The sequence below is a fragment of the Falco cherrug genome, chromosome 2, assembly GCF_023634085.1.
Source record: "Falco cherrug isolate bFalChe1 chromosome 2, bFalChe1.pri, whole genome shotgun sequence".
Classification (NCBI taxonomy): Eukaryota; Metazoa; Chordata; class Aves; order Falconiformes; family Falconidae; genus Falco; species Falco cherrug.
In genome coordinates this window covers 11808891-11827580 of record NC_073698.1, presented here as the reverse complement: position 1 = coordinate 11827580, position 18690 = coordinate 11808891, and the positions used below count along the sequence as shown (strand labels likewise).

At 39.0% G+C, this 18690-nt stretch overlaps 1 protein-coding gene across 5 annotated transcripts in view; it reads left to right on the top strand.

Annotated features, from left to right (window-relative positions):
* The window catches only part of SLC36A4 (solute carrier family 36 member 4), a 108094-nt gene extending 90499 nt beyond the window's left edge, over positions 1-17595 (top strand). For 3 of the 5 annotated variants that reach the window (XM_055701948.1, XM_055701947.1, XM_027798969.2), the window contains one exon: positions 17172-17595. In XM_055701948.1, coding sequence (XP_055557923.1) covers positions 17172-17479 — 308 coding nt within the window. In that variant the 3' untranslated portion in view covers positions 17480-17595. Of the gene's footprint in view, positions 1-792; positions 2835-17171 lie in introns of those variants that run through there. The other 2 variants (XR_008730881.1, XR_008730880.1) reach the window with 2 other exon arrangements.
* Positions 17596-18690: the final 1095 nt, after the last annotated feature.

The following is an 18690-nucleotide window of genomic DNA, read 5'->3' as shown; positions in this document are numbered from 1 at the left end:
AAAGTCCCAGGAATTTTAGATACAGCAGCCCTAGGCAAAATTCTTGTATCTGATACATCTTTATCATGTCAGACTTGTGCTGCTGAATGGATCTGTGTTTCTTGTGGTATGCCCTTATGAATATGGGTTAAGGAAAGGGAAGCCTAACTTTCATACTTATTTCTCCCTCGTTTCATTGGGATTTGTCACAAACTGTTTTCCCTTTCTTGCAAATTTGTATCTGTATTTTCAGTGTCATTCAGTCAGCCCGGAGTGACATGAGTGTTCGGTCAAGTGGTCTTCCCTGGGGCTCTGGCTTTAAAGAAGGATGGGATAGCCAATGAATCCCTTAATTAATTTTCCTCTTCGCAAGCAGAATATTTATGTAGCCAATAGAGAGATGAAAGCTAATTAGTAAGTTGGAAGATGCTGAACGTTGTCCTCTCCTGTTGAGGAGGTAGCTCAGTAAAGTTAAACATTTTAGTTAAAGAGTAGTTCAGCTTTGGGAAAAAGTAAGTACAGAAATGTTCAGGAACAACAGCTGAGCAGTATTTGCTCAAATAAATTCCTCTGAGTAACTGACAATGAAGTCTATCGAGTACTTAATAGGGAGACTTATGATGTTACTTAATATACTTTTGATAGCAATTTAGATACAATTCTGGGTTGTTTTCAGATATGTGCTATAAATAAGAACTATCAAGCAAGCCACAAAGCAAGGGAACAAATATGGCTGGGAGCAAAGTAATTCTGTGAGGAAAGAAATTTGAAAAGTATTGTCAAAAAACATTGAGAGTGTTTGTTTCACTTCAGGAATGTATGTAAAATGTGGAGCAAAATGCTACGAGATGCTGTTACCAGTCTTTGCAACTTACATACAGAAACCATTTGTCCTTTGGAGGATTGCTTTCTAACTCAAAGAAGGAAACAAGATGAGAAGAGATTCACTAGCCAGCTATGGTCTATGGAATTTCATTTCTCTTTATGCTGTCCTTACAATAAGCTCGAAGGAAATGGTCTGAACTGGTACAGCTAACTGATTGGGAAAATGTTTCAAGCACTGATGGACACATGTTTTAATGTCTTAGCTACATGCAGCACATGAAAGATTTCACTCCTGAACAAGAAGGAAGAAAATCTGGATACATTTTGTATTTACAAGTTGTTGACATGTGGTTTTAATTTTCTAGTGGTGATTATTTTTCCTACCTGTAAGTAGACTGGCAAGATACTCAACTGTGGCTCAAGTAGAGGCAAACTGTGGTCCAGTGGATTCCCTGCTATGGATGCTGTCCATGCAGAAGGGTCACTGGAGAGTTGTGCCAGGTGTCAGTACTGGTGGGCTGGGGGGCAGCCCCCCCCATGGCTGCCAGAGCCAATGCCAGCCGGCTCCAGGGGCAATGCCGCAGGGAGAAGGGCTTGAGAAGAGCAGGGAAAATAGCTGCTAGACAACAAGCCAGGGTCAGCCCACCACACGAACTGACACACACCTTCTGTGCATTACGTGCGTGCGGCACTCTGGGTATCACTGAACCGACAAGGGATACTTAGGTAAGATTTGGTCCACGTTTGAGAGTGCCAGGGAGTCAGCGGCTGCATTCCTCCAGCAGCGCTGCTTGGTGGGAGCAGACAGTTTTCCTGGAGAAGGCGGGGAAAGTCCAGTCAGCACCTCCGATGGACAGCAGTGTTGTGTGAGCTTATGTAAAAAATGAGTGAAAACTGTTCTTTCCCATCTGTATTGCTAGGTTAACATGAGAGAGGATTTAAAGTTTGAATAGTGAAATACCATATTTAATGGATATGGAGAGAAAAAATTTCAGAAATCAATTGGAAGTCTTTTGAAATGAGCCCCAGCAGGACATCTGCTGCTAAGGTGGGGTTGCAGCTAGCAGGAGGTTCTGAATGCAGACTTCTAATTAGAAAAGGTTTTTATTTTAAAAATAATTTCCTAATTTATATAGATGGTGGAAATTTTTTTTCCTCATGCACTGATAGATCGTTTTGCAAAGAGTCAAATGTGCAGTTTTTCTGTCAAGACCCTAGGAATGATAGGTAGATTGCAAGTAAGCCTTTTGAAGATTGCAGTGGGTAAAGGTAGGGAAAGCATTTCTTGAAAAATATTTGAGAGCTTTTTCACTGTATATTGAAAACAATTAGCAATAAAGAAAATACTTGGGGCCATTGAAGTACAACTTTTCTGCTAGTTTGTATACAGGCATCCTAGTGCTTCTTTTTCTTTTCAAGAGAAGTGAAACATTTCTTTGCTTTAAATTGTTTCTTAAAAAAAATATTTCATAGCTGGAATTAATCACTCCAGGCATTTTCTTTGCTTAGTGCTTCAAATAAGCACAAAAGCTAAAATACTAATGATGTCTTAGTGTTATTCAAGATTGGTGCCTTGATAAGTTGATCCTCACAACTGGTTTTCAGATGTCTGTCTTGTTTTATAAAGCATTGGAGAGCAATGGCTGGGTGATAGCAGCTTCTTGTGTCTTCTGAACTGCTGTCATTAAAAATTAGCAATTTTTACATATTTATTTTGTTTCCTCTACACTTACTGTGTGTAACGGGCAGCAAAGTTGACTTGAAATTTTGAGATAAAGATGGAACAGGATGAGAATTAAGTCCTTCATGACTTCATTATGACTTGGGACTTTAAAGATCACTTGTCATAACAGCAGTACATAGCCTTAAAACGTCAGAGCAAAATCAAGTAAGAATGTATAGCATATTTAAATGAATTACATCCTTGCAGTGTTGCATTTTCACATTACTGTTTTATTTTCTTTTTATGGGATTTTCCTTTCCCTGCTTTATTGAAACACTGCAACTCGCTGTGAAGGGGAAGATGCTTACGAACAAATGGCTGTATGCTCTGCTCATGTGGATATACTTGATCAATTCATGACATAAGCAGAAAGGCTGGATAGGACCTTGTCATTCACTCTTTCTCCTCATTGAAGGGCTTTCTTAATCCAAAAAGAATCACTTACCTTGGAAGTGGGTAAGATACTTTGTGATAACAAAAGAGAGGGATAAAAATCTGAGCATCCTTAGTACAAAAACGGTTCTTAATTTCATTTGTAATAAATCCTTCAAGGTCTTTGGGAGAGCATCTCATACACCTCACTGAGATGAAGTCTGTAAAAGCAATCCAGTCTTGAATTTGTGCCTAATCTGTCCATATTCACTGCAATTAAGTACATATTTCTTGCTATACCTTTTTGCAGTAACAGAAGTTAGGGTTTTTTTATATAATAAATATAAATTATATAACATGCAAATTTAAAAAATACTTTCAAAAATACATAACACTTTAATAATTACTTATAATTACCCAATAAACATACTGGGTAAATTAGTCCATGGGGTACACGCTAAATTTTGTATTTACACAAATACAGAGCATTACCACTGAGGTACAGATATTCGCTAATGGGGCTGAGAACAAAATTTTGACCTACTGTGTTTTCTGACCACATTTAACACTCCTACACAGTGCTCTGTGGTGTTCAGCTGTGCCTAACCTATAAAATAATGAATTTCTGTGACATGCTGTTTATATTCAAGAATAATCCAACCATATTTTTTTTGTTTATCCGCAAAAGCAACAGTCGATACTGATTTACCTTGCCATAAGCCCCTTTTAGTTAGATTCACATCTACTATATTTTTTCATCCTTTTTCTTTCACTTACGTTGGAAAATCCTCTTAGTCCATTCTATGTATAGTTTGATATTACCATTCTTCTGTGAGTTTTCATAATTCCTTTTTCTTGTTTCTTTCCCGACTTCTTTAGAGGAAAACTAATGAGAGTAAATTCTTCCCCATCTGATCTATAAACAGCAGTATCATCTCTTCTAATTGAAAAAACTTCTGGGAATTTTATGTTCTTAATAATTCACTTGTTTTCTAAATTAATTCTTGTACTGACAATGGGTAGATCAATATTCTAACTCCATGGTTATAATCACATCCTTAAATCAGTGTCTAGAAAGCTCTTGGCAAGAAATAAACTGCTCCCTCAATTTGAGAGTAAAGCAGTGCTCCAGCATCCACATCAATGTTTTGGCAACAAAAAGCAGTGTAAGATCTTTCCTGTACTTACCCCACAAGGTTAGTTTTGTTTAACAAAAGCACTCTAAATTTGTTTATTACATTGTAAATGCAGTGTGATCCAGAGGTAACAATGAAGTCAATGCAGCAATGTTTTTGACAGTAAAAAGTTAGGGGTTTGATGAATTTCAAACATACCGTAATTCACGTTTTTGTGTTCCACTATCTTTAGTAATGCAAAGACCACAGACAGCCAATGTACATAGTAATTTCCACAAGAACATTCCAATAAATTTTAGGTAATGCAAGCATTTGTATCAGAGTATGGAGATGGTATTGCATACTCTCAGGATTTCTTGTTGTCTTTGTTAGTTGATCTAATTAAGACAGCTAATTTGGGGCTTATCAGAAGTAAAATAAATCTTAGCAATGATGTGACAATGAAATTTGCTTTTATTGCTGTTAGGAAGTGACAAGTGTTAACAGTCATGCAAAAAGGACATTATTTGGGAAGTCTGTTAGCTAGAAGAAAAAGATGAATATATGATTGCTGGCAATCAAAATAGTTTTATGCAAACTTGATCTTTCCAATTAAATGTGATTATTTTTTTCTGTGGGATTACTAGATTTAAAATAATTTATAAAGAGACAGATTTAAATTTAGGTTATCATCACACAAAATTATGGTAATTTATCATTGTAAAGTAACCATTTCAGATTAAATAAGTAGTGATTATATCTCATAAAGAAGCTGTCATTGAGGCCAGATACAGAATTCAGGCTATTTTTAAAGAACTGTCTAGTGGAATCAGTACTAAATGTGACACTAGTTGGTGTTTTTGCCCATCATCTGAAAATTAGAGTTAAAGCTGATAGACTGCACAGACAATACAAAGAGCAACACAACAATAATGATGAACACATAGCACACAAGCATTTTGAATAATGTTTTATATATCTGTGGGAAGATGGCATTCTAAGAAGAAAGGGAGGATAACGAGGGAAATAAGTGTTTGATCCTGAACTCAAAGTATGGTGTTGTGACTGAGGAAAGGACATAGTACTAATGTTTTTTAGGCAGAGGAGTGTCATACATTAATAACAGTCTACAACAAAAAAAGATGATGGAAAGTAGGCTTGATCGAAGGAGGATTACAAAACTCAGCTTATTGTCTTTACCAAAGAAATGGTTAAGTGACTTCTGATAGTGGATAGAGCTTTAATCACCAAGGCCAGACAGCAAAGGTTTCTTGTCTGGAGGTTAGCATCACACAAATTCATATTAGAAAACACAAACTTCTAGTGTCAAGGGTACTTGGCCACAGAGGTTGCTCACCTGTGGAGGTAGTGTATGCTCCCAGCAGGGATGGTGTTTAGGTCTGTAAGGGGCTCTCTGTTTTAGGTGACCCAAGTGTAGGTACATGTATGTACAATGTTGTATAAATAAGTGTGTAGTGTAATTTCATTTGTGTTGCATCTGTCAGTAAAATGTCAACATCTAACGTATGGCCTAGGACATCAGGGGACTCGGCTAGGGAATCATTTTGATCTTATACCCTTTGTATTTTGTATTTTCTCGGGCACAGGTTTAAAAAGAGGGTAGATGATACTTATTTTCCAGACACTTCTCTAGCTTGATGCTTAACACTGTCCTGAGCAATGGGAGCTGGCAAGCTTGACTTCTCTGAGATGTGGATATTGGGCTGGACTCATCTTTACAAGAAAATATTAAGCACCACCAAAATAGATCTTTGTTTCAAGGCCTGGAAGGGGCGTAAACATGGAGATATGAAATTTAGGGTCCCAAAGAGATTCATGTGAGTAGTGGGATTTTAGGTGCTGAGCTTAGCTGCAGTGATAGTACTTGTGGATGTGTGTAGCAGCAAACCAGCTCCATAGTGGGCCTTTGTCCCAGACAGCCAGGATCGCGCCATGAGTGATGCTATCCCTGGGTGTCACCATCACATAGCTACTGCTAATTGAAAAGAAGCATGGTGGTTTTGAGGGACTGTCTGAATTGGCTTATGTTCTTCAGAGGGATGAGGCTTTCTCATAAAGCCATTTTTCCTGCAGTACTGAAACATGGTATTTTTTCCGAAGTTCAAGGGAGAATGTTCTCTAAAAGCTATGTCTAATATGAGCCCATGCTGAAACAGGTGAATTGAAGCCAATGCCTATGTTCTATGTCTCCTTTCACATGTCCTTTTATGTTGATATTGAACTTCAGGGTAACAGAACAGTTTATACAATAAAAAAGAAAATCCTATTCTCTTAATCGGTAATTGTTTGATTATACTGCTAAGTAAAATAATAATACCTAATATAAATTAAAGTTTATTTAATGACTTTTATCTGAAATCTTACTTTTAAACACTTTTTTTTTTTTTTTGAGAATGATAGGGACATTGAGTTTAAATATTAACTCAATAGTAACTGTTGGGGAAAAAAACTTATGGGTTTTTTTTCCCCCCTTGCAGACAATTAGATAATGATTATCTACAGAGCTGTAGGATAGACATCAGTGCCATGCTTCACACTCATCTCCGATGAGCTATAACTGGAAGCATACTCGTTTGACTTACCAGATTTTTGCATCTTTATTTGGAATGCTCCCAGCAGGCACCATTTTTATTTTGGGTTACTGCTGCTTTCAAGGGTGTTGGCAGCGGTGGTGGTAATGCCTGCTAGTTAAAAAATAGCATTATAGTGCAGTGTAATAGCTTATGTTTGATATTTAGTATTGCCTTTTATCCTGTGGGAGTCCATGCTGCTTTATAAAGTATTATTTACACATAATCATTTCACTGTCCGCTTAAAAGCATTACCAAAAGATTATGGTAGAGTTTGGTATAGGAAGAAAACTACCCCAAAAATAGAATGCAGAGCATTTGAGGTTAGCCAAAAAAAAAAAAAAAAAGGTGCCTGATGATGTAACACAAGCTCAGTTTCTTATTTACCATTTATTGTGTAGGTACATGGACAAGTAAGAGTAGAGCTCTTTGGTATCAGAGTTCCAGAATAAGTATTAAAGCTCTAACAGGTACTGCAGTTATGCTAAAGTTTATTATTATTATTTTCATATTGTTTTTATCTGTCACTGATGAAGGGCCTTACAAAGGAACTCACTGTTGTTGCTGTTGTGTTATGCCCAAAGCTACTGAACAACCCAGTGCAAGTGAAGCATACTGAAAACAGGTTTCCTGTGCACGGATTAAAAGCTTTATTTCTAAGGATATGGTGCATGCCCTTTGCTTATGGAGATACAAAATTACAGGACCTACAATCCCAAACATTAGAACCGTGGGGGATTTATAAGCTGTTTGAGAGATCATCTTGTTCTGAGGTTGAATAGACTTTCAACAGAGTGTTGAAAATAACTTTCATTGACCATTTCTTTAAACTAGCTGCACTGGGTTTCCCCTGATGGACTGTGAAAATGTTAATTTTCAGCCTGTAGTCCATCAAGATGCTTTGTGCTCCTTTGCTGTCTTTCCTTCTCAGGTAAGTGCTTATTTGGTGTGCTGCTGTTCCTGACCAAGCTACAGCCTGTGACTACAGCCTGTGCAGATCTGTCAAATTACTGGCCCTCACAAGTACTGGTTTTAAGAGAAAATTTCATGACATGAAGGCTGCCTTCTGTTTTATGTTGACTGTTATAGGGCAGGAAATTAAACTGTTTCATCCTTAAGTAAAAAGTCAATTTGAAATATAACTTCAGTTTACTGAACTTAGGAACAGTAGAAAACATGTTCATTTCAGAAAACTGCTTCCTTAGAAGCCATAGTGACACTTACAGCTATATCATTTGTATGTTGACAACACACACAGGTTTATAAGCGTGTTCTTTTCTTCAGAAGTGTTGAAATGGAGTTGTGTTTTAATACCCTGCAGAAATTCCGAGAATTCTGACAGAACTTCAGTAAATCAGCAATTCGGGGATCTTTTAAAAAAGAAACAAAAAAAAAACCCTAAACCAAAACTGACATAGCTTGAGTAATCTTCTGAATCAAGAATAAAATAAAATTTTTGGCAGATTTCTTTGGGTAACATAATTAACAGCATTATGTTTAGGAAAAAAAAAATTGAAAGGTAATTTTATAGTTTTCACCTACAAACCCAGCGTCTGGGGCACTGGAAGTTGGATTTAAACTTCAATCCCTTGAGGAGAACATCAAACCTGAGTCCACCTATCCCGGTGTAACCACTAGGTGATTGTTTTCCCTCTCCCATCAAGCTGGAAAGATGATGGTGAGCTCTTTGAAAATGACGGCTAAAGGACAGTATGTGGCAGTACAGGTTTATGATATGCAGTCACATATTTATGTTGGGTATTGATTCACTTGGGTCACAGAAAATTAAGAATGAGTGCTAAGGAGGATGATCCCTTCTCCTGGGCATGCATAGCACACAGCGGGTGTTTCCAGACATCTGGCAAAGTGTCCAGTGCAGCAAGCCCCAGCCCTGCAGCAAGTGCAGCTGGCTTGACATTGGGAGAAGACGGTGCTTCAGACACATGTGTGCCTGAAATTCCCTCTGCTGAGCTGGAAGCCACTAAGCAATCGGCAGTTGAGTTTTCCTATGTAACAAAGCAAGCTGCTCTCTCCCAACTTCACTTTGCAAGGTGAAATGTCAACAAATTAAGATTAAAAACATCTGCAGATGACCGCTTTTTTCTTTTTTCTTTTTCTTTTTTTTTTTGATGGATTTGGACTGCAGACCATAATTCAGTATTTAATCTGCCTAAGCCTGTCAACACAGGGAGCTGAACCTCAACTAGCTACTGCACGTGATTCTCTCTGGGAAGCCAAGGCACTTGGCAGCTTGTTTTTACGGTATCATCAATCAACACAGCAGGCTGCAGCTAACTCATGCCTGTGACACCAGCTGTTGCAAAGCATTATTTTGGAAATGCATTGGTCATCCCACCACAGCGTTGTTGTTATCTCCCTGTGGGCGTTATCTTTTAATTTACTTTTGATATGTTGCAGTAAATTCTTAAGTTATTTATTAGCATGTTGGTAATAATATAGTACGTGTCATATGCAATAGGTACTGATCATACCAAAAAGCTCTGTGGTTTTGCAGCCCAAAATAAGCAGGCCAACTCAGATACTTAAAAACTACGTGAAAATCCAAGCATTTGCTTATTATGAAAAGATTTTAACATTGTATGAAATCAGAGCGTGACTTCCCCTTTGAAAGTGGCTAAAAGTTCTCTGAGGACTTAAGTATTTGATTTGTAAGATACTTAGCACTGCTATTATTTAAATAAGCAATAATGGATATATTTTTAAGCCATTGTAAAAAAAAAAAAAATACCCTGTGAAGTATCAGTGTTAAAATATCAGTTTAATCCAGCTTTGAATCATGATTAAATATCAATGATTTAAGTTAATATGGACTTAAATGTGTTATCAGCCCACTTTCAGCACTACGACTTTGTGCTACAGGGATGTTTTTGTGAGACATTTGTATTGTAGTAAGGGCATTCTCATTTTCTAGGCTTAAAGAACATCATTCCTGTCATCTTAAGTGATCATTTCATGTTTTTATCAATGACAGGAAACTTTTACTTTCCTTACTAGCCGTAGGATTTTTACCAGCCTCCAGGTAGACTATAAGACATTAACCACTGTTCTTTTTGTCCAGTAAGTTTTATACTCATCTGGTTTCCCTCCATCCAGATGCAAGAGTATTGGGGCAGTGTCAAAGACTTCTGAAGTTGCGGTAAATGGTATTTACTGGTTTCCCCTCGTTCATAAACCCAGTCATTGTACCAGAGAAGAAAATCAGGATGGTCAAGCATGACTTATCCTGCCTACATCCATTTTCTGTTCCCAGACACCCTTTTCTCCTTCACATGCCCAGAAAGTGCTCCAAGATGACTTGCTCCATGATTTTTCCAGGGACCAAATTGAAGCTAACTTGCCTGGATTACCCTGGGTTATTCTTTCGCCCTTTCTTGACATTTCCTTTCCCCCAGTCACCAGGGAGCTCCCCCAGTTTCCATGACCTTTCAAAGACAACATAGAGCGGTGTTAGAAGGACACTGGCTAGTTCTCTTCAACACTCTTGTATGCAGCCTGTCATGTTCTGTATACCTTTGTGGTTTGAGTTTTCTCAAGTATTTGCTGATTCAGTCCTCCTCCACTGATGGCAATTATTGATCTCTTTCAGTGATGGCAGGGGCTGGGACGCTGACTGAGGCAAAGGCAGCGCTGAGTACCTCAGCCTCACCTGTGTGTGCTGTCACCAAGCCCTACACCCCATTCAGCAGCAGGCTCACGCTGTCCTTCAGCCTTTTATTACCAATGTCCTTTAATTACCAATTACCAAGAACTTCTAAAAGTTCTTCTTACTGCCTTTGGCATCCCTTGGCTTCATCTGAATTTCAGCTTTCCTGAGACCATCCAGATACGTCCATGTGATATCTCTAAATTTCTCTTCTGTAGCATATCCCTGCTTCCATATCCTCTGTGCTGATTTTTTTTAGGTTAGAGCTTTGTCATGACTTCCCTCCTGAGGCAAGCTGGTCTGATACATTTTCTTGTTTTGAAATTTTGCGAATTAATGTGTTCTTGCTAATGGAAGTTGTAGCACATACAACCCCACCCAAACACAGGTTAGAGCCTCTTGGCTCAGAAGTTTTATTAAAGTTATCCAGAACAGAATCTCTTTGTTCTATAATTTATTTAAAACATGGGGGGAGGAGGGTGAGCTAACAATCTGTTGTTTAATAAATATTTAGTCCTTAGATGATAATTAGAGAGGATAATTTATCTGAGATAATTGTTACAATTTATGGCATCCTGATGGATTCTACTTTGACAAAAGGATTCCAGTAACATAGATATTTATTGTCATTTTAATCAGCTGTTCCTTTAATCATCTTTAATAAAGAAATGCAAAATTTAATTATGAAATAGGACCCTTAAAGGTGTCTTTGGCAATGTTTCTCCTTCATAGGTTTAGTATTTATGTTTAGTATTTATGGAGCTACATACTCATACATGTTTAGTGTTTATGGAGCTAAGTACAGTAGCTTCAGATTGAAGCTAAGTATGTTCAATTTAATCTTAATGACATTTTTGCTCACTGTAAATATATGATATATACATAAAAGGTATATAATGACTTATTTTTATTTTCAAGGGTGAGGGCAAGACAAACTTTTTATATAAAATTATTTTAACTTGTTATTGCCTGAGTCTTGTTTTTGTTACGAGACAACAAAGTAGCCATGGCTCACTTGCCTACCTTCCTGTGACATAGTTTGATATACATAGTGCATCCAAGAGAACGATTGGGGAGTATAGAGTGATTACACTAAGTGGAGCAACAGATGACTTTCCAGCAGCATCAGAAGCAGCATGGCTGGCTCCTCAAGGTTTAGCTGCTGCTCTCAACATTTTACTTCACCTCTGCTCCCTGTAGCAAAACCAGTCTTGTCCTTGGATGAGCAAATAGCAGTTTTTGCTTGTGCTTTTGGGAGGCCTTCAGCTGTCTGAGAGTTGCAATTTATTTTAACAGACTGAGACAAAGAGTACAGAAGTTTAATTGCAGACTCATTTCTGGTGGGTCCATAGATTCACATGTCTAAAGGAGAGCGAGTGGTGGTGTCAACAGTGTCAGTACTGTAATGGTTTAGGATAATCCATTTGGAGCTCAATATTAATGAGTTTTGCTGTGTGCTTTACATTCATTTGTTGAATCTAGCTCCATATAGCAGTTATTTACATTACTTCGTGGAAGTATGTTTAAAAAAATTTCTATGAAAAAGTATTGGTAGCAAAGCTCAAATAAGTCTACTGCAGAGACAAATGGATAAATACAATGTTTCAAATGTAACAGTCCAACCTGATGTCATTTGTGAGCCCACGGTTTGTAGTTAATTAAACGGTGACCCACATTTGCACATAATCCAGCATGTGCTGTGCCATGTACCTGTGCTTGCTGGTTTTATGAAGATCACCTGGTGTTGCAGCTCCAGGCAACCTGCAGCGTGATGAGCTTCCGTAGCATCTCGCTGCCTGGTTTGCTGTATGCGTTTACTAGGCATCCAAGAAGCGTGCTTAGTAAAAAGGCATTAATTCTGAAGATCTGATGGGGGGCAGAAAGAACAGGATGAGGAGGCCAAGCAGTTTAGTAACTACCACTTTGACGTTTGACTAGGAGTGAGCAAGTCATGCTTAGTAGTCCTGAGGAGGTGAGCGGTGGGAAGAATCGCCTTATAGCCCCGTCACTGCAACTCCGTCCTTGTCCCTGTAAATTTGTAACTGCTCATGCAGCCTCCTCCTGCACGGGATTGTTGTGACACTGAATTCTGCTTAAAATGGGTGCAGGTCCTGGAAACTGAAGCCTGAACAAATTACACTACCTGAATTTTGGGATTGTGTAAAACGCAGACAGCTACTGGGGAGAGATGTATTAGTGGAGCATGGGGGGAGCGCTGTTGTGGAAGGGGGCTCTCATACCAGTGGCATTAACCAATCCTTAGCTTTGACTGTTGGTATTTTAGGTAATCTATTAAGAAAACTGGACTCGGTGCCCCCATTAAATTGCTGTTTTGTCTGATGTCATTCTTTATGCATCTTTCTGCATAAGGAATAAAAAGACTAAATGCAAACCCTTTTGTAAATAGCTTTGAAATCTCTGATGCAAAGTGCTTGCTGTAAAAACAGAATTTACTTACGCATTTTTGAGAAACTGATAACGGAGGGCTCTGGGAAGGGATGGACCTGCCCATTCCCTAACTGGTTATTAGGGCTCTGCTGTGTGTCGGGGCAGAGTCCTGGATTACCTCTCACTGTGAAGGGTGAGGATATTTAAACCATCTTCTCCTGTATGAGTCTGGTCTTTCTAGGTTTTTTTCCACTAACAGGACAAAGCACTTATAAACAGTGAGTTGTAGCGTGAGGGCAAATGACGTGAAGTAGTTTCTGTCTTTGCATTCAGTATGTTGCAGGAAGATGATGATAAAAAGAGATTTTCATTCCAAAGGGAATAAAACCAAACCATATGATGTATATGGCTGTCCTGCATGCAAGCTGTATCCCTTTTTCTCTCCAGTGTGAAAGTAGAATTTGTCACTTCGTAGTATAACTGCAGTTTATCTTCTGCTTTGTTCCTTTTTCTGTTCAGTTTTAGTTTTGAGATTGAGCTGGTATTTAAAAGCATGCTTTTTAAGAAATTGGGTTAAGAAAACTATTTTTGGTCAAGACTGACTCTAAATAATTTTTAATTAAATTATCCTCTGTATGTATCTTATAGTCTTTTGATGTCTTAATAGCTAAAACAAACACCAACTCAAACCCTATGTTAATTAGCCTTTCTAGCCAGAAAAAATAATTTTCTAATTCACAATTACATAGTATCAGGGTCTTTATACAAAATCCTTTTTTTTTTAAACTGCATCCATCAATATGTAGATTCCTTTCTACCTGTGTGCAAAGCTCTGTAAATTATTCATAAATGCTCTTAAGTGATTATTTGCATTAGTTTATTTTCAGATTAGTATCTACTACAGGTATCTACAGGTCTCATAGTCCTTTGTACTTATGTATCAATACACAGTTTAGTTTTCACTGTGGACCTCTCAGAGAAGGCATTATTTTTTGTTACTTATTTAAATGAACAGCTTTTTATTGAAATACTAAATTTTTTAAGATTTTGTTATTCGTTTTTAAAATGTGGGGTTTTTTTAAATTGTGATGTAACATGTTACTTTTATGAAAGAGATAAATGATTTCTTGTGGTTCTCTTAAGTAAGTCTGCAATGTCCAGCTGATGTCTGAAGTATAGCCCGCACTGTTTTGTCTGCCTGCAAGTCAAGGTGGAAGATATGACTCTTGTGCAGAGCATGGAAATACAGTTACACAGAAAACACAACACGGATCCCCTGCTCAAACGGCCACTTGAGAAGACATAGCTATATTGACTTTCTAGTTGCCCAGCCTGCACGTATAAACTCCTTGCACCCAAAGCTGCTAAGCCGTCTGGAGTAGTCTGTAGCAGAGAAATGGTTTTCTATTCTCTTAGCAGGTAAAGGAAAAAAAAAATATCGGGCAATGTGGAGGAGAGTGTTGTGGAAAAGGAGGGGTGAGTTGGAGGAAAACGGGGAGGTGCTGCAGCAGGGGAGGGGATCCAGGAGACAATGCAGTAGGGAGAACGGAAGAGGATGCCGGTTTGACTGGCTACTGCAGTAGGGAAGGATGGACAGAGAGCATAGCCTGGGATACGAGAAGAGGAAGGAGGATTCGGGCTGGCATTTTGAAGTGCCGTTTTGCCTACAGACAGGATTCTTTGGCAGATGTTTTGTTGGAGGCGTTTTTTCTTCCTGGAAGGGACTCTCTTCTTGTTGTAGGCATCTGCCTCTTAAAAATACAATTTTGGTTTATGCTTTTGGAAAGTTGTATGTGTGTCGGACACCCATCTTTAATACATCAATGCTCCAGTCATCCGATTTGGTCCTGGAAGAGTGGACAAAGATCAGGACGCGCTGACTTCCTGCAGAACGGGGACCTCTTCAGCACTGTCACTGCCTTTGAAGAAAACTGCTTGAGACAGTTATGCTGCTCTTCAACTATTTGAAATTGCCACTTCCTAGTAACAGCCAATATTTCTCATACTTAAGAAACCCTTGGTCTTTTTGACCATGCATATTTATAAAATCTGCTGTTAGGACAATTTGCTTGGGCCATACTACTGATCTGGTAACATACCTATTACTTCCTTTCTTCTGAGGTACATGTTTAAATACTGCTGACCTGTTGGGGGTTTTTTGTCAGAATTATGTTTGAATACTTAGGTAAAATCTAAAATCTGGTACTATCTGGAAAGTAATTTTTTACACTATTAATATTGTGTAGCTTATTTCTTCAGTTGAGATTCCCAGAGCTTATGAACCAGAAGGTTTCATGACTGTTGATAAAGGTTCAGAATTCCTTCTTGACACTGTATTTTTAAAACCCATGCAGGACAGGGAAAATCAGGCTCCTTACCTGCAGAAATGCCCCTTGTTTACTTCTAGGGACTGGGTAACTTTCTTAACTCTTGAGGACATTTTTTGGTAGGTAATAAACATGAGTTGTATTTCTCTTGTTTATTAGAGGATAAATAAGACACTAACTAAAACCTTGAAACACGTTTCCAACCTTCCTCCCACAGCAATATCCAGATTCATATAAATTTATATGAGCCAGGCAAACATTTGATGAGATCCAAACCAACACTCAGCATTTTGCTTTTCTGTAACCTGAAGCAATTATGAACTGCAGGGGGGGTCCAATTAAAAAAATATGAAAAACATTCTCATTATTTGTATTAAAGCAGGATGTTTCAAACAAAACTATGAAGTATAAATTAATGAGTACCTTCTAAATTCAGGACATATGTAGAATTGAAAGAGTCTATTACAGAAGTTGAAAAATCTATATTTAATGCATACACCCACTACATCTATTAAACTGGCAAGATAATAAATGTGCAGCCCTCCCTTTTACTTCAGAAGAACATGTTCAACATATTCATTAGCTGAGAGTCTTACCAGTCATTGCCAAAATACTTCAGCTGCACTTTTCAATTACTTATGGACTGTGCATTGCTGTACAAATATCAAGCATGCTAGCCAGTCGTTCTGGTCTGAGCACTCATCCCATATTGTTTGGGCATTCACAGTGCCTGCTTTCATGGCTTGAATGGCGTTCTTCCTGATTGCTTCCTTCCTTGTCTTGATGAGAACCGATAGAAAATGGCAAGCAGGCAGATGCTGCGGATGTTTACGCTAATGTCTGACAGCTAGAAGGCGATATATTCATGGAAGGGAAAAAAGACATTTCCTTGGGTTAGGGCTCTAAAAGGTAGGGGTTCTCTTCTCCAGCCTGGAGAAGAGACGGCTGAGAGGGGATCTCATCAATGTCTACAAGTATCTTAAGGGTGAGAGTCAAGAGGACGAGACCAGGCTCTTTTCAGTGGCGCCCAGCGACAGGTAATGGGCACGCACAACAGGTTCTACCTGACTAGCTTCTTTCCCTTGAGGGTGACAGAGCCCTGCACAGGCTGCCCAGAGATGCTGTGGGGTCTCCTGCTCTGGAGACATTCGGAACTTGCCTGGACGTGATCCTGTGCAGCCTGCTCTGGGTGGCCCTGCTTTAGCAGGGGGTTGGACAAGATGACTTCCAGAGGTCCCTTCCAACCCTGACCACTCTGTGATTCTATGACGTACCGTGAATCATATGGAGACATGGGCTCAGTTAACCTTTGAAAGCTGGTTTCTAATAAAGGACTCAAAACATACATGTCGGCTGGCGTATCTGAGTTAATAGCAGGGTCCCTTGCCTAGGCTTTCCGGCTGAAGGGGTTAAAACCAGAAGTGGTTGTTGCCCAGCATGGTGGATTTTGTTTCTATGAATGGTACAGTTTCAGGTGGTGAGACCAGCCATACCATGCTAAAAGGCTTAGTGGGTCTTGTGTTCAGACTCATCTCTTGGAAGAGCTAAATTCTCATTTAGTTAAGCGGGCAACTCTTACAGTAGCATTTAGAAACTGAATGCAATTGTATAGACCAAGATTTCTCAAGAGGCAAGTTTGTAGGTAAAAGTGATTTAAATGATTATGAGACTGCCAAGTGACCAACAAGTTTGGTTCATTTTGAATAATTTTATGTCACTTTTAGATTATTAGTAATATATAATAATTAATAGGGATGCGTTTTTGTCCACTGTCTCCTAGGCAGCATGCAACAGCCCCTTGCCCTGCTCTTCCTCAACTTTATTCTTTCATCTTAAAAACCCAACAACTACTAATAAACTGAAACGGCTCCATACAGTTTCATATTTCTCATTTCTCTACGATTTGTGCACCAGAATTTTTTACCTGCTAAGTACAAGAACACCTTAGCTTGAAGCTCTGCCAGCTTGTGTAAAAATTCAGAATCAAAACTGAGTATCTCACATGAGTACGAAGGTGTATCTTACAAATACATGCATTGATCTGTATAGAGGATGCCACTTGTAGCTGGAAAACTAGTGAATGATAGAACTTTTTAAAAAGCCTGAGCCACTAGATTATGTGTGTGTTGCAGTTTTGTTTTTCATGAGGATATTAAATCTGAAGCCACTGTTACTTTTGTGTTTTAGGTGCTGTAGCGATTTTGATCCCTCGCCTAGACCTGGTGATTTCTTTTGTCGGAGCTGTCAGCAGCAGCACTCTGGCACTGATTCTGCCACCTCTGGTTGAAATTCTCACTTTCTACAAGGAAAACTTAAGTTTATGGATGATATTTAAAGACATTTTTATAGCTGTCATCGGAGTTGTTGGATTTTTAACAGGGACGTATGTGACAGTTGAAGAAATAATTTATCCTGCATCCACAGTTCTAGTTAATTCAACAGAGAGCATCTCTGTGGGTTTAAATGCTACAGACTTGGTGACTGGTTTAAAGTAATAACTGGGTGCTGTGAGCTATTTTGTTCCTTGACAGGAATTCTTAGATGGATGGCAGACCTATGTGTGGGACATATTCCAGTGTATTTTACATAAATTTTTGAAAGATAACATGCAGCCCTTCCTCATTCTGTTGTTTGTTCTTTCCTTCATTCCTTCCCATTGCTACCTGAATTAATAACCCCATGTGCTCTCAACCTCTGCCTTATCTAGTGAAAAACTGAGTTGATGTCAGGATTTAAAATATATACATGAATATAGGAAGGAAATATGATTGTAAGTTATTTACAAGAAAAAAAAGAATTCTTATAAAGATAAAAAAGTCAAGATGCTTTCCTCTTCAGAAGAGGTGGAAGCCAGTCCATTCATCATAACCAGGCAGCAAGTCTGTTAAGTCACTACTGTTTTCCCTCCAACTCCAACTGGGAGCTCGGCGATGCATAGGCCTTCTCTTGGCTGTCTCTGACAGGGGGAATTGCACCCCAGTGAACAGAGATGCTTTCATTTTAAAAAAGAGCAGCTGTGTTTTTAATTTCTGTTGTGGGAACCTAGACGTTTGCCATGGAGAAGTGTTTGGGTAGTTGCAGTTGCCTGGCTCTGGTTCCTGGGAGTCAGTGTGTCTGGAATCGGAGTGCTCTGCGCAGAACCTGTGACCCTCTGTTGTGATTTAACCCCAGCTGGCAATTGAATACCACGCAGCTGCTCAGTCACTCCCCGCTCACCCAGAGGGATGGGGAGGAGAATCGGAAAGGAATGTAAAATTCAGGGGTTGAGATAGGAACAATTTAGCAATTGAAATAAAATGGAACCAAAAGAACAATAATAATATTAACAATGACAGTTATAATGAAAAGGAGGGAGGCTGGCAGGGGAATGAAATCCAAAGGGAAGGGAGGAAAGAAAACAAGTGACGCACAATACAGCTGCTCACCACCCGCTGAGCCATGCCCAGCCAACAGCCACCCACCCCACCCACCCCATTTATATACTGAGCATGATGCCCCATGGTATCTTTCCTAGTTCAGGTCACCCTTTGGCTAGTTCAGGTCACTTGTCCTGGCTGTGTCCCCTCCCAGTTTCCCGTGTCCCCCCAGCCCTCTTGCTGGCAGGGCTGAGAAACTGGAAAGTCCTTGACTGAGTATAAACATCACCCAGCAACAACCAAAACCATCAGTGTGCTACCAACGCTGTTCTCACACCAAATCCAAAACA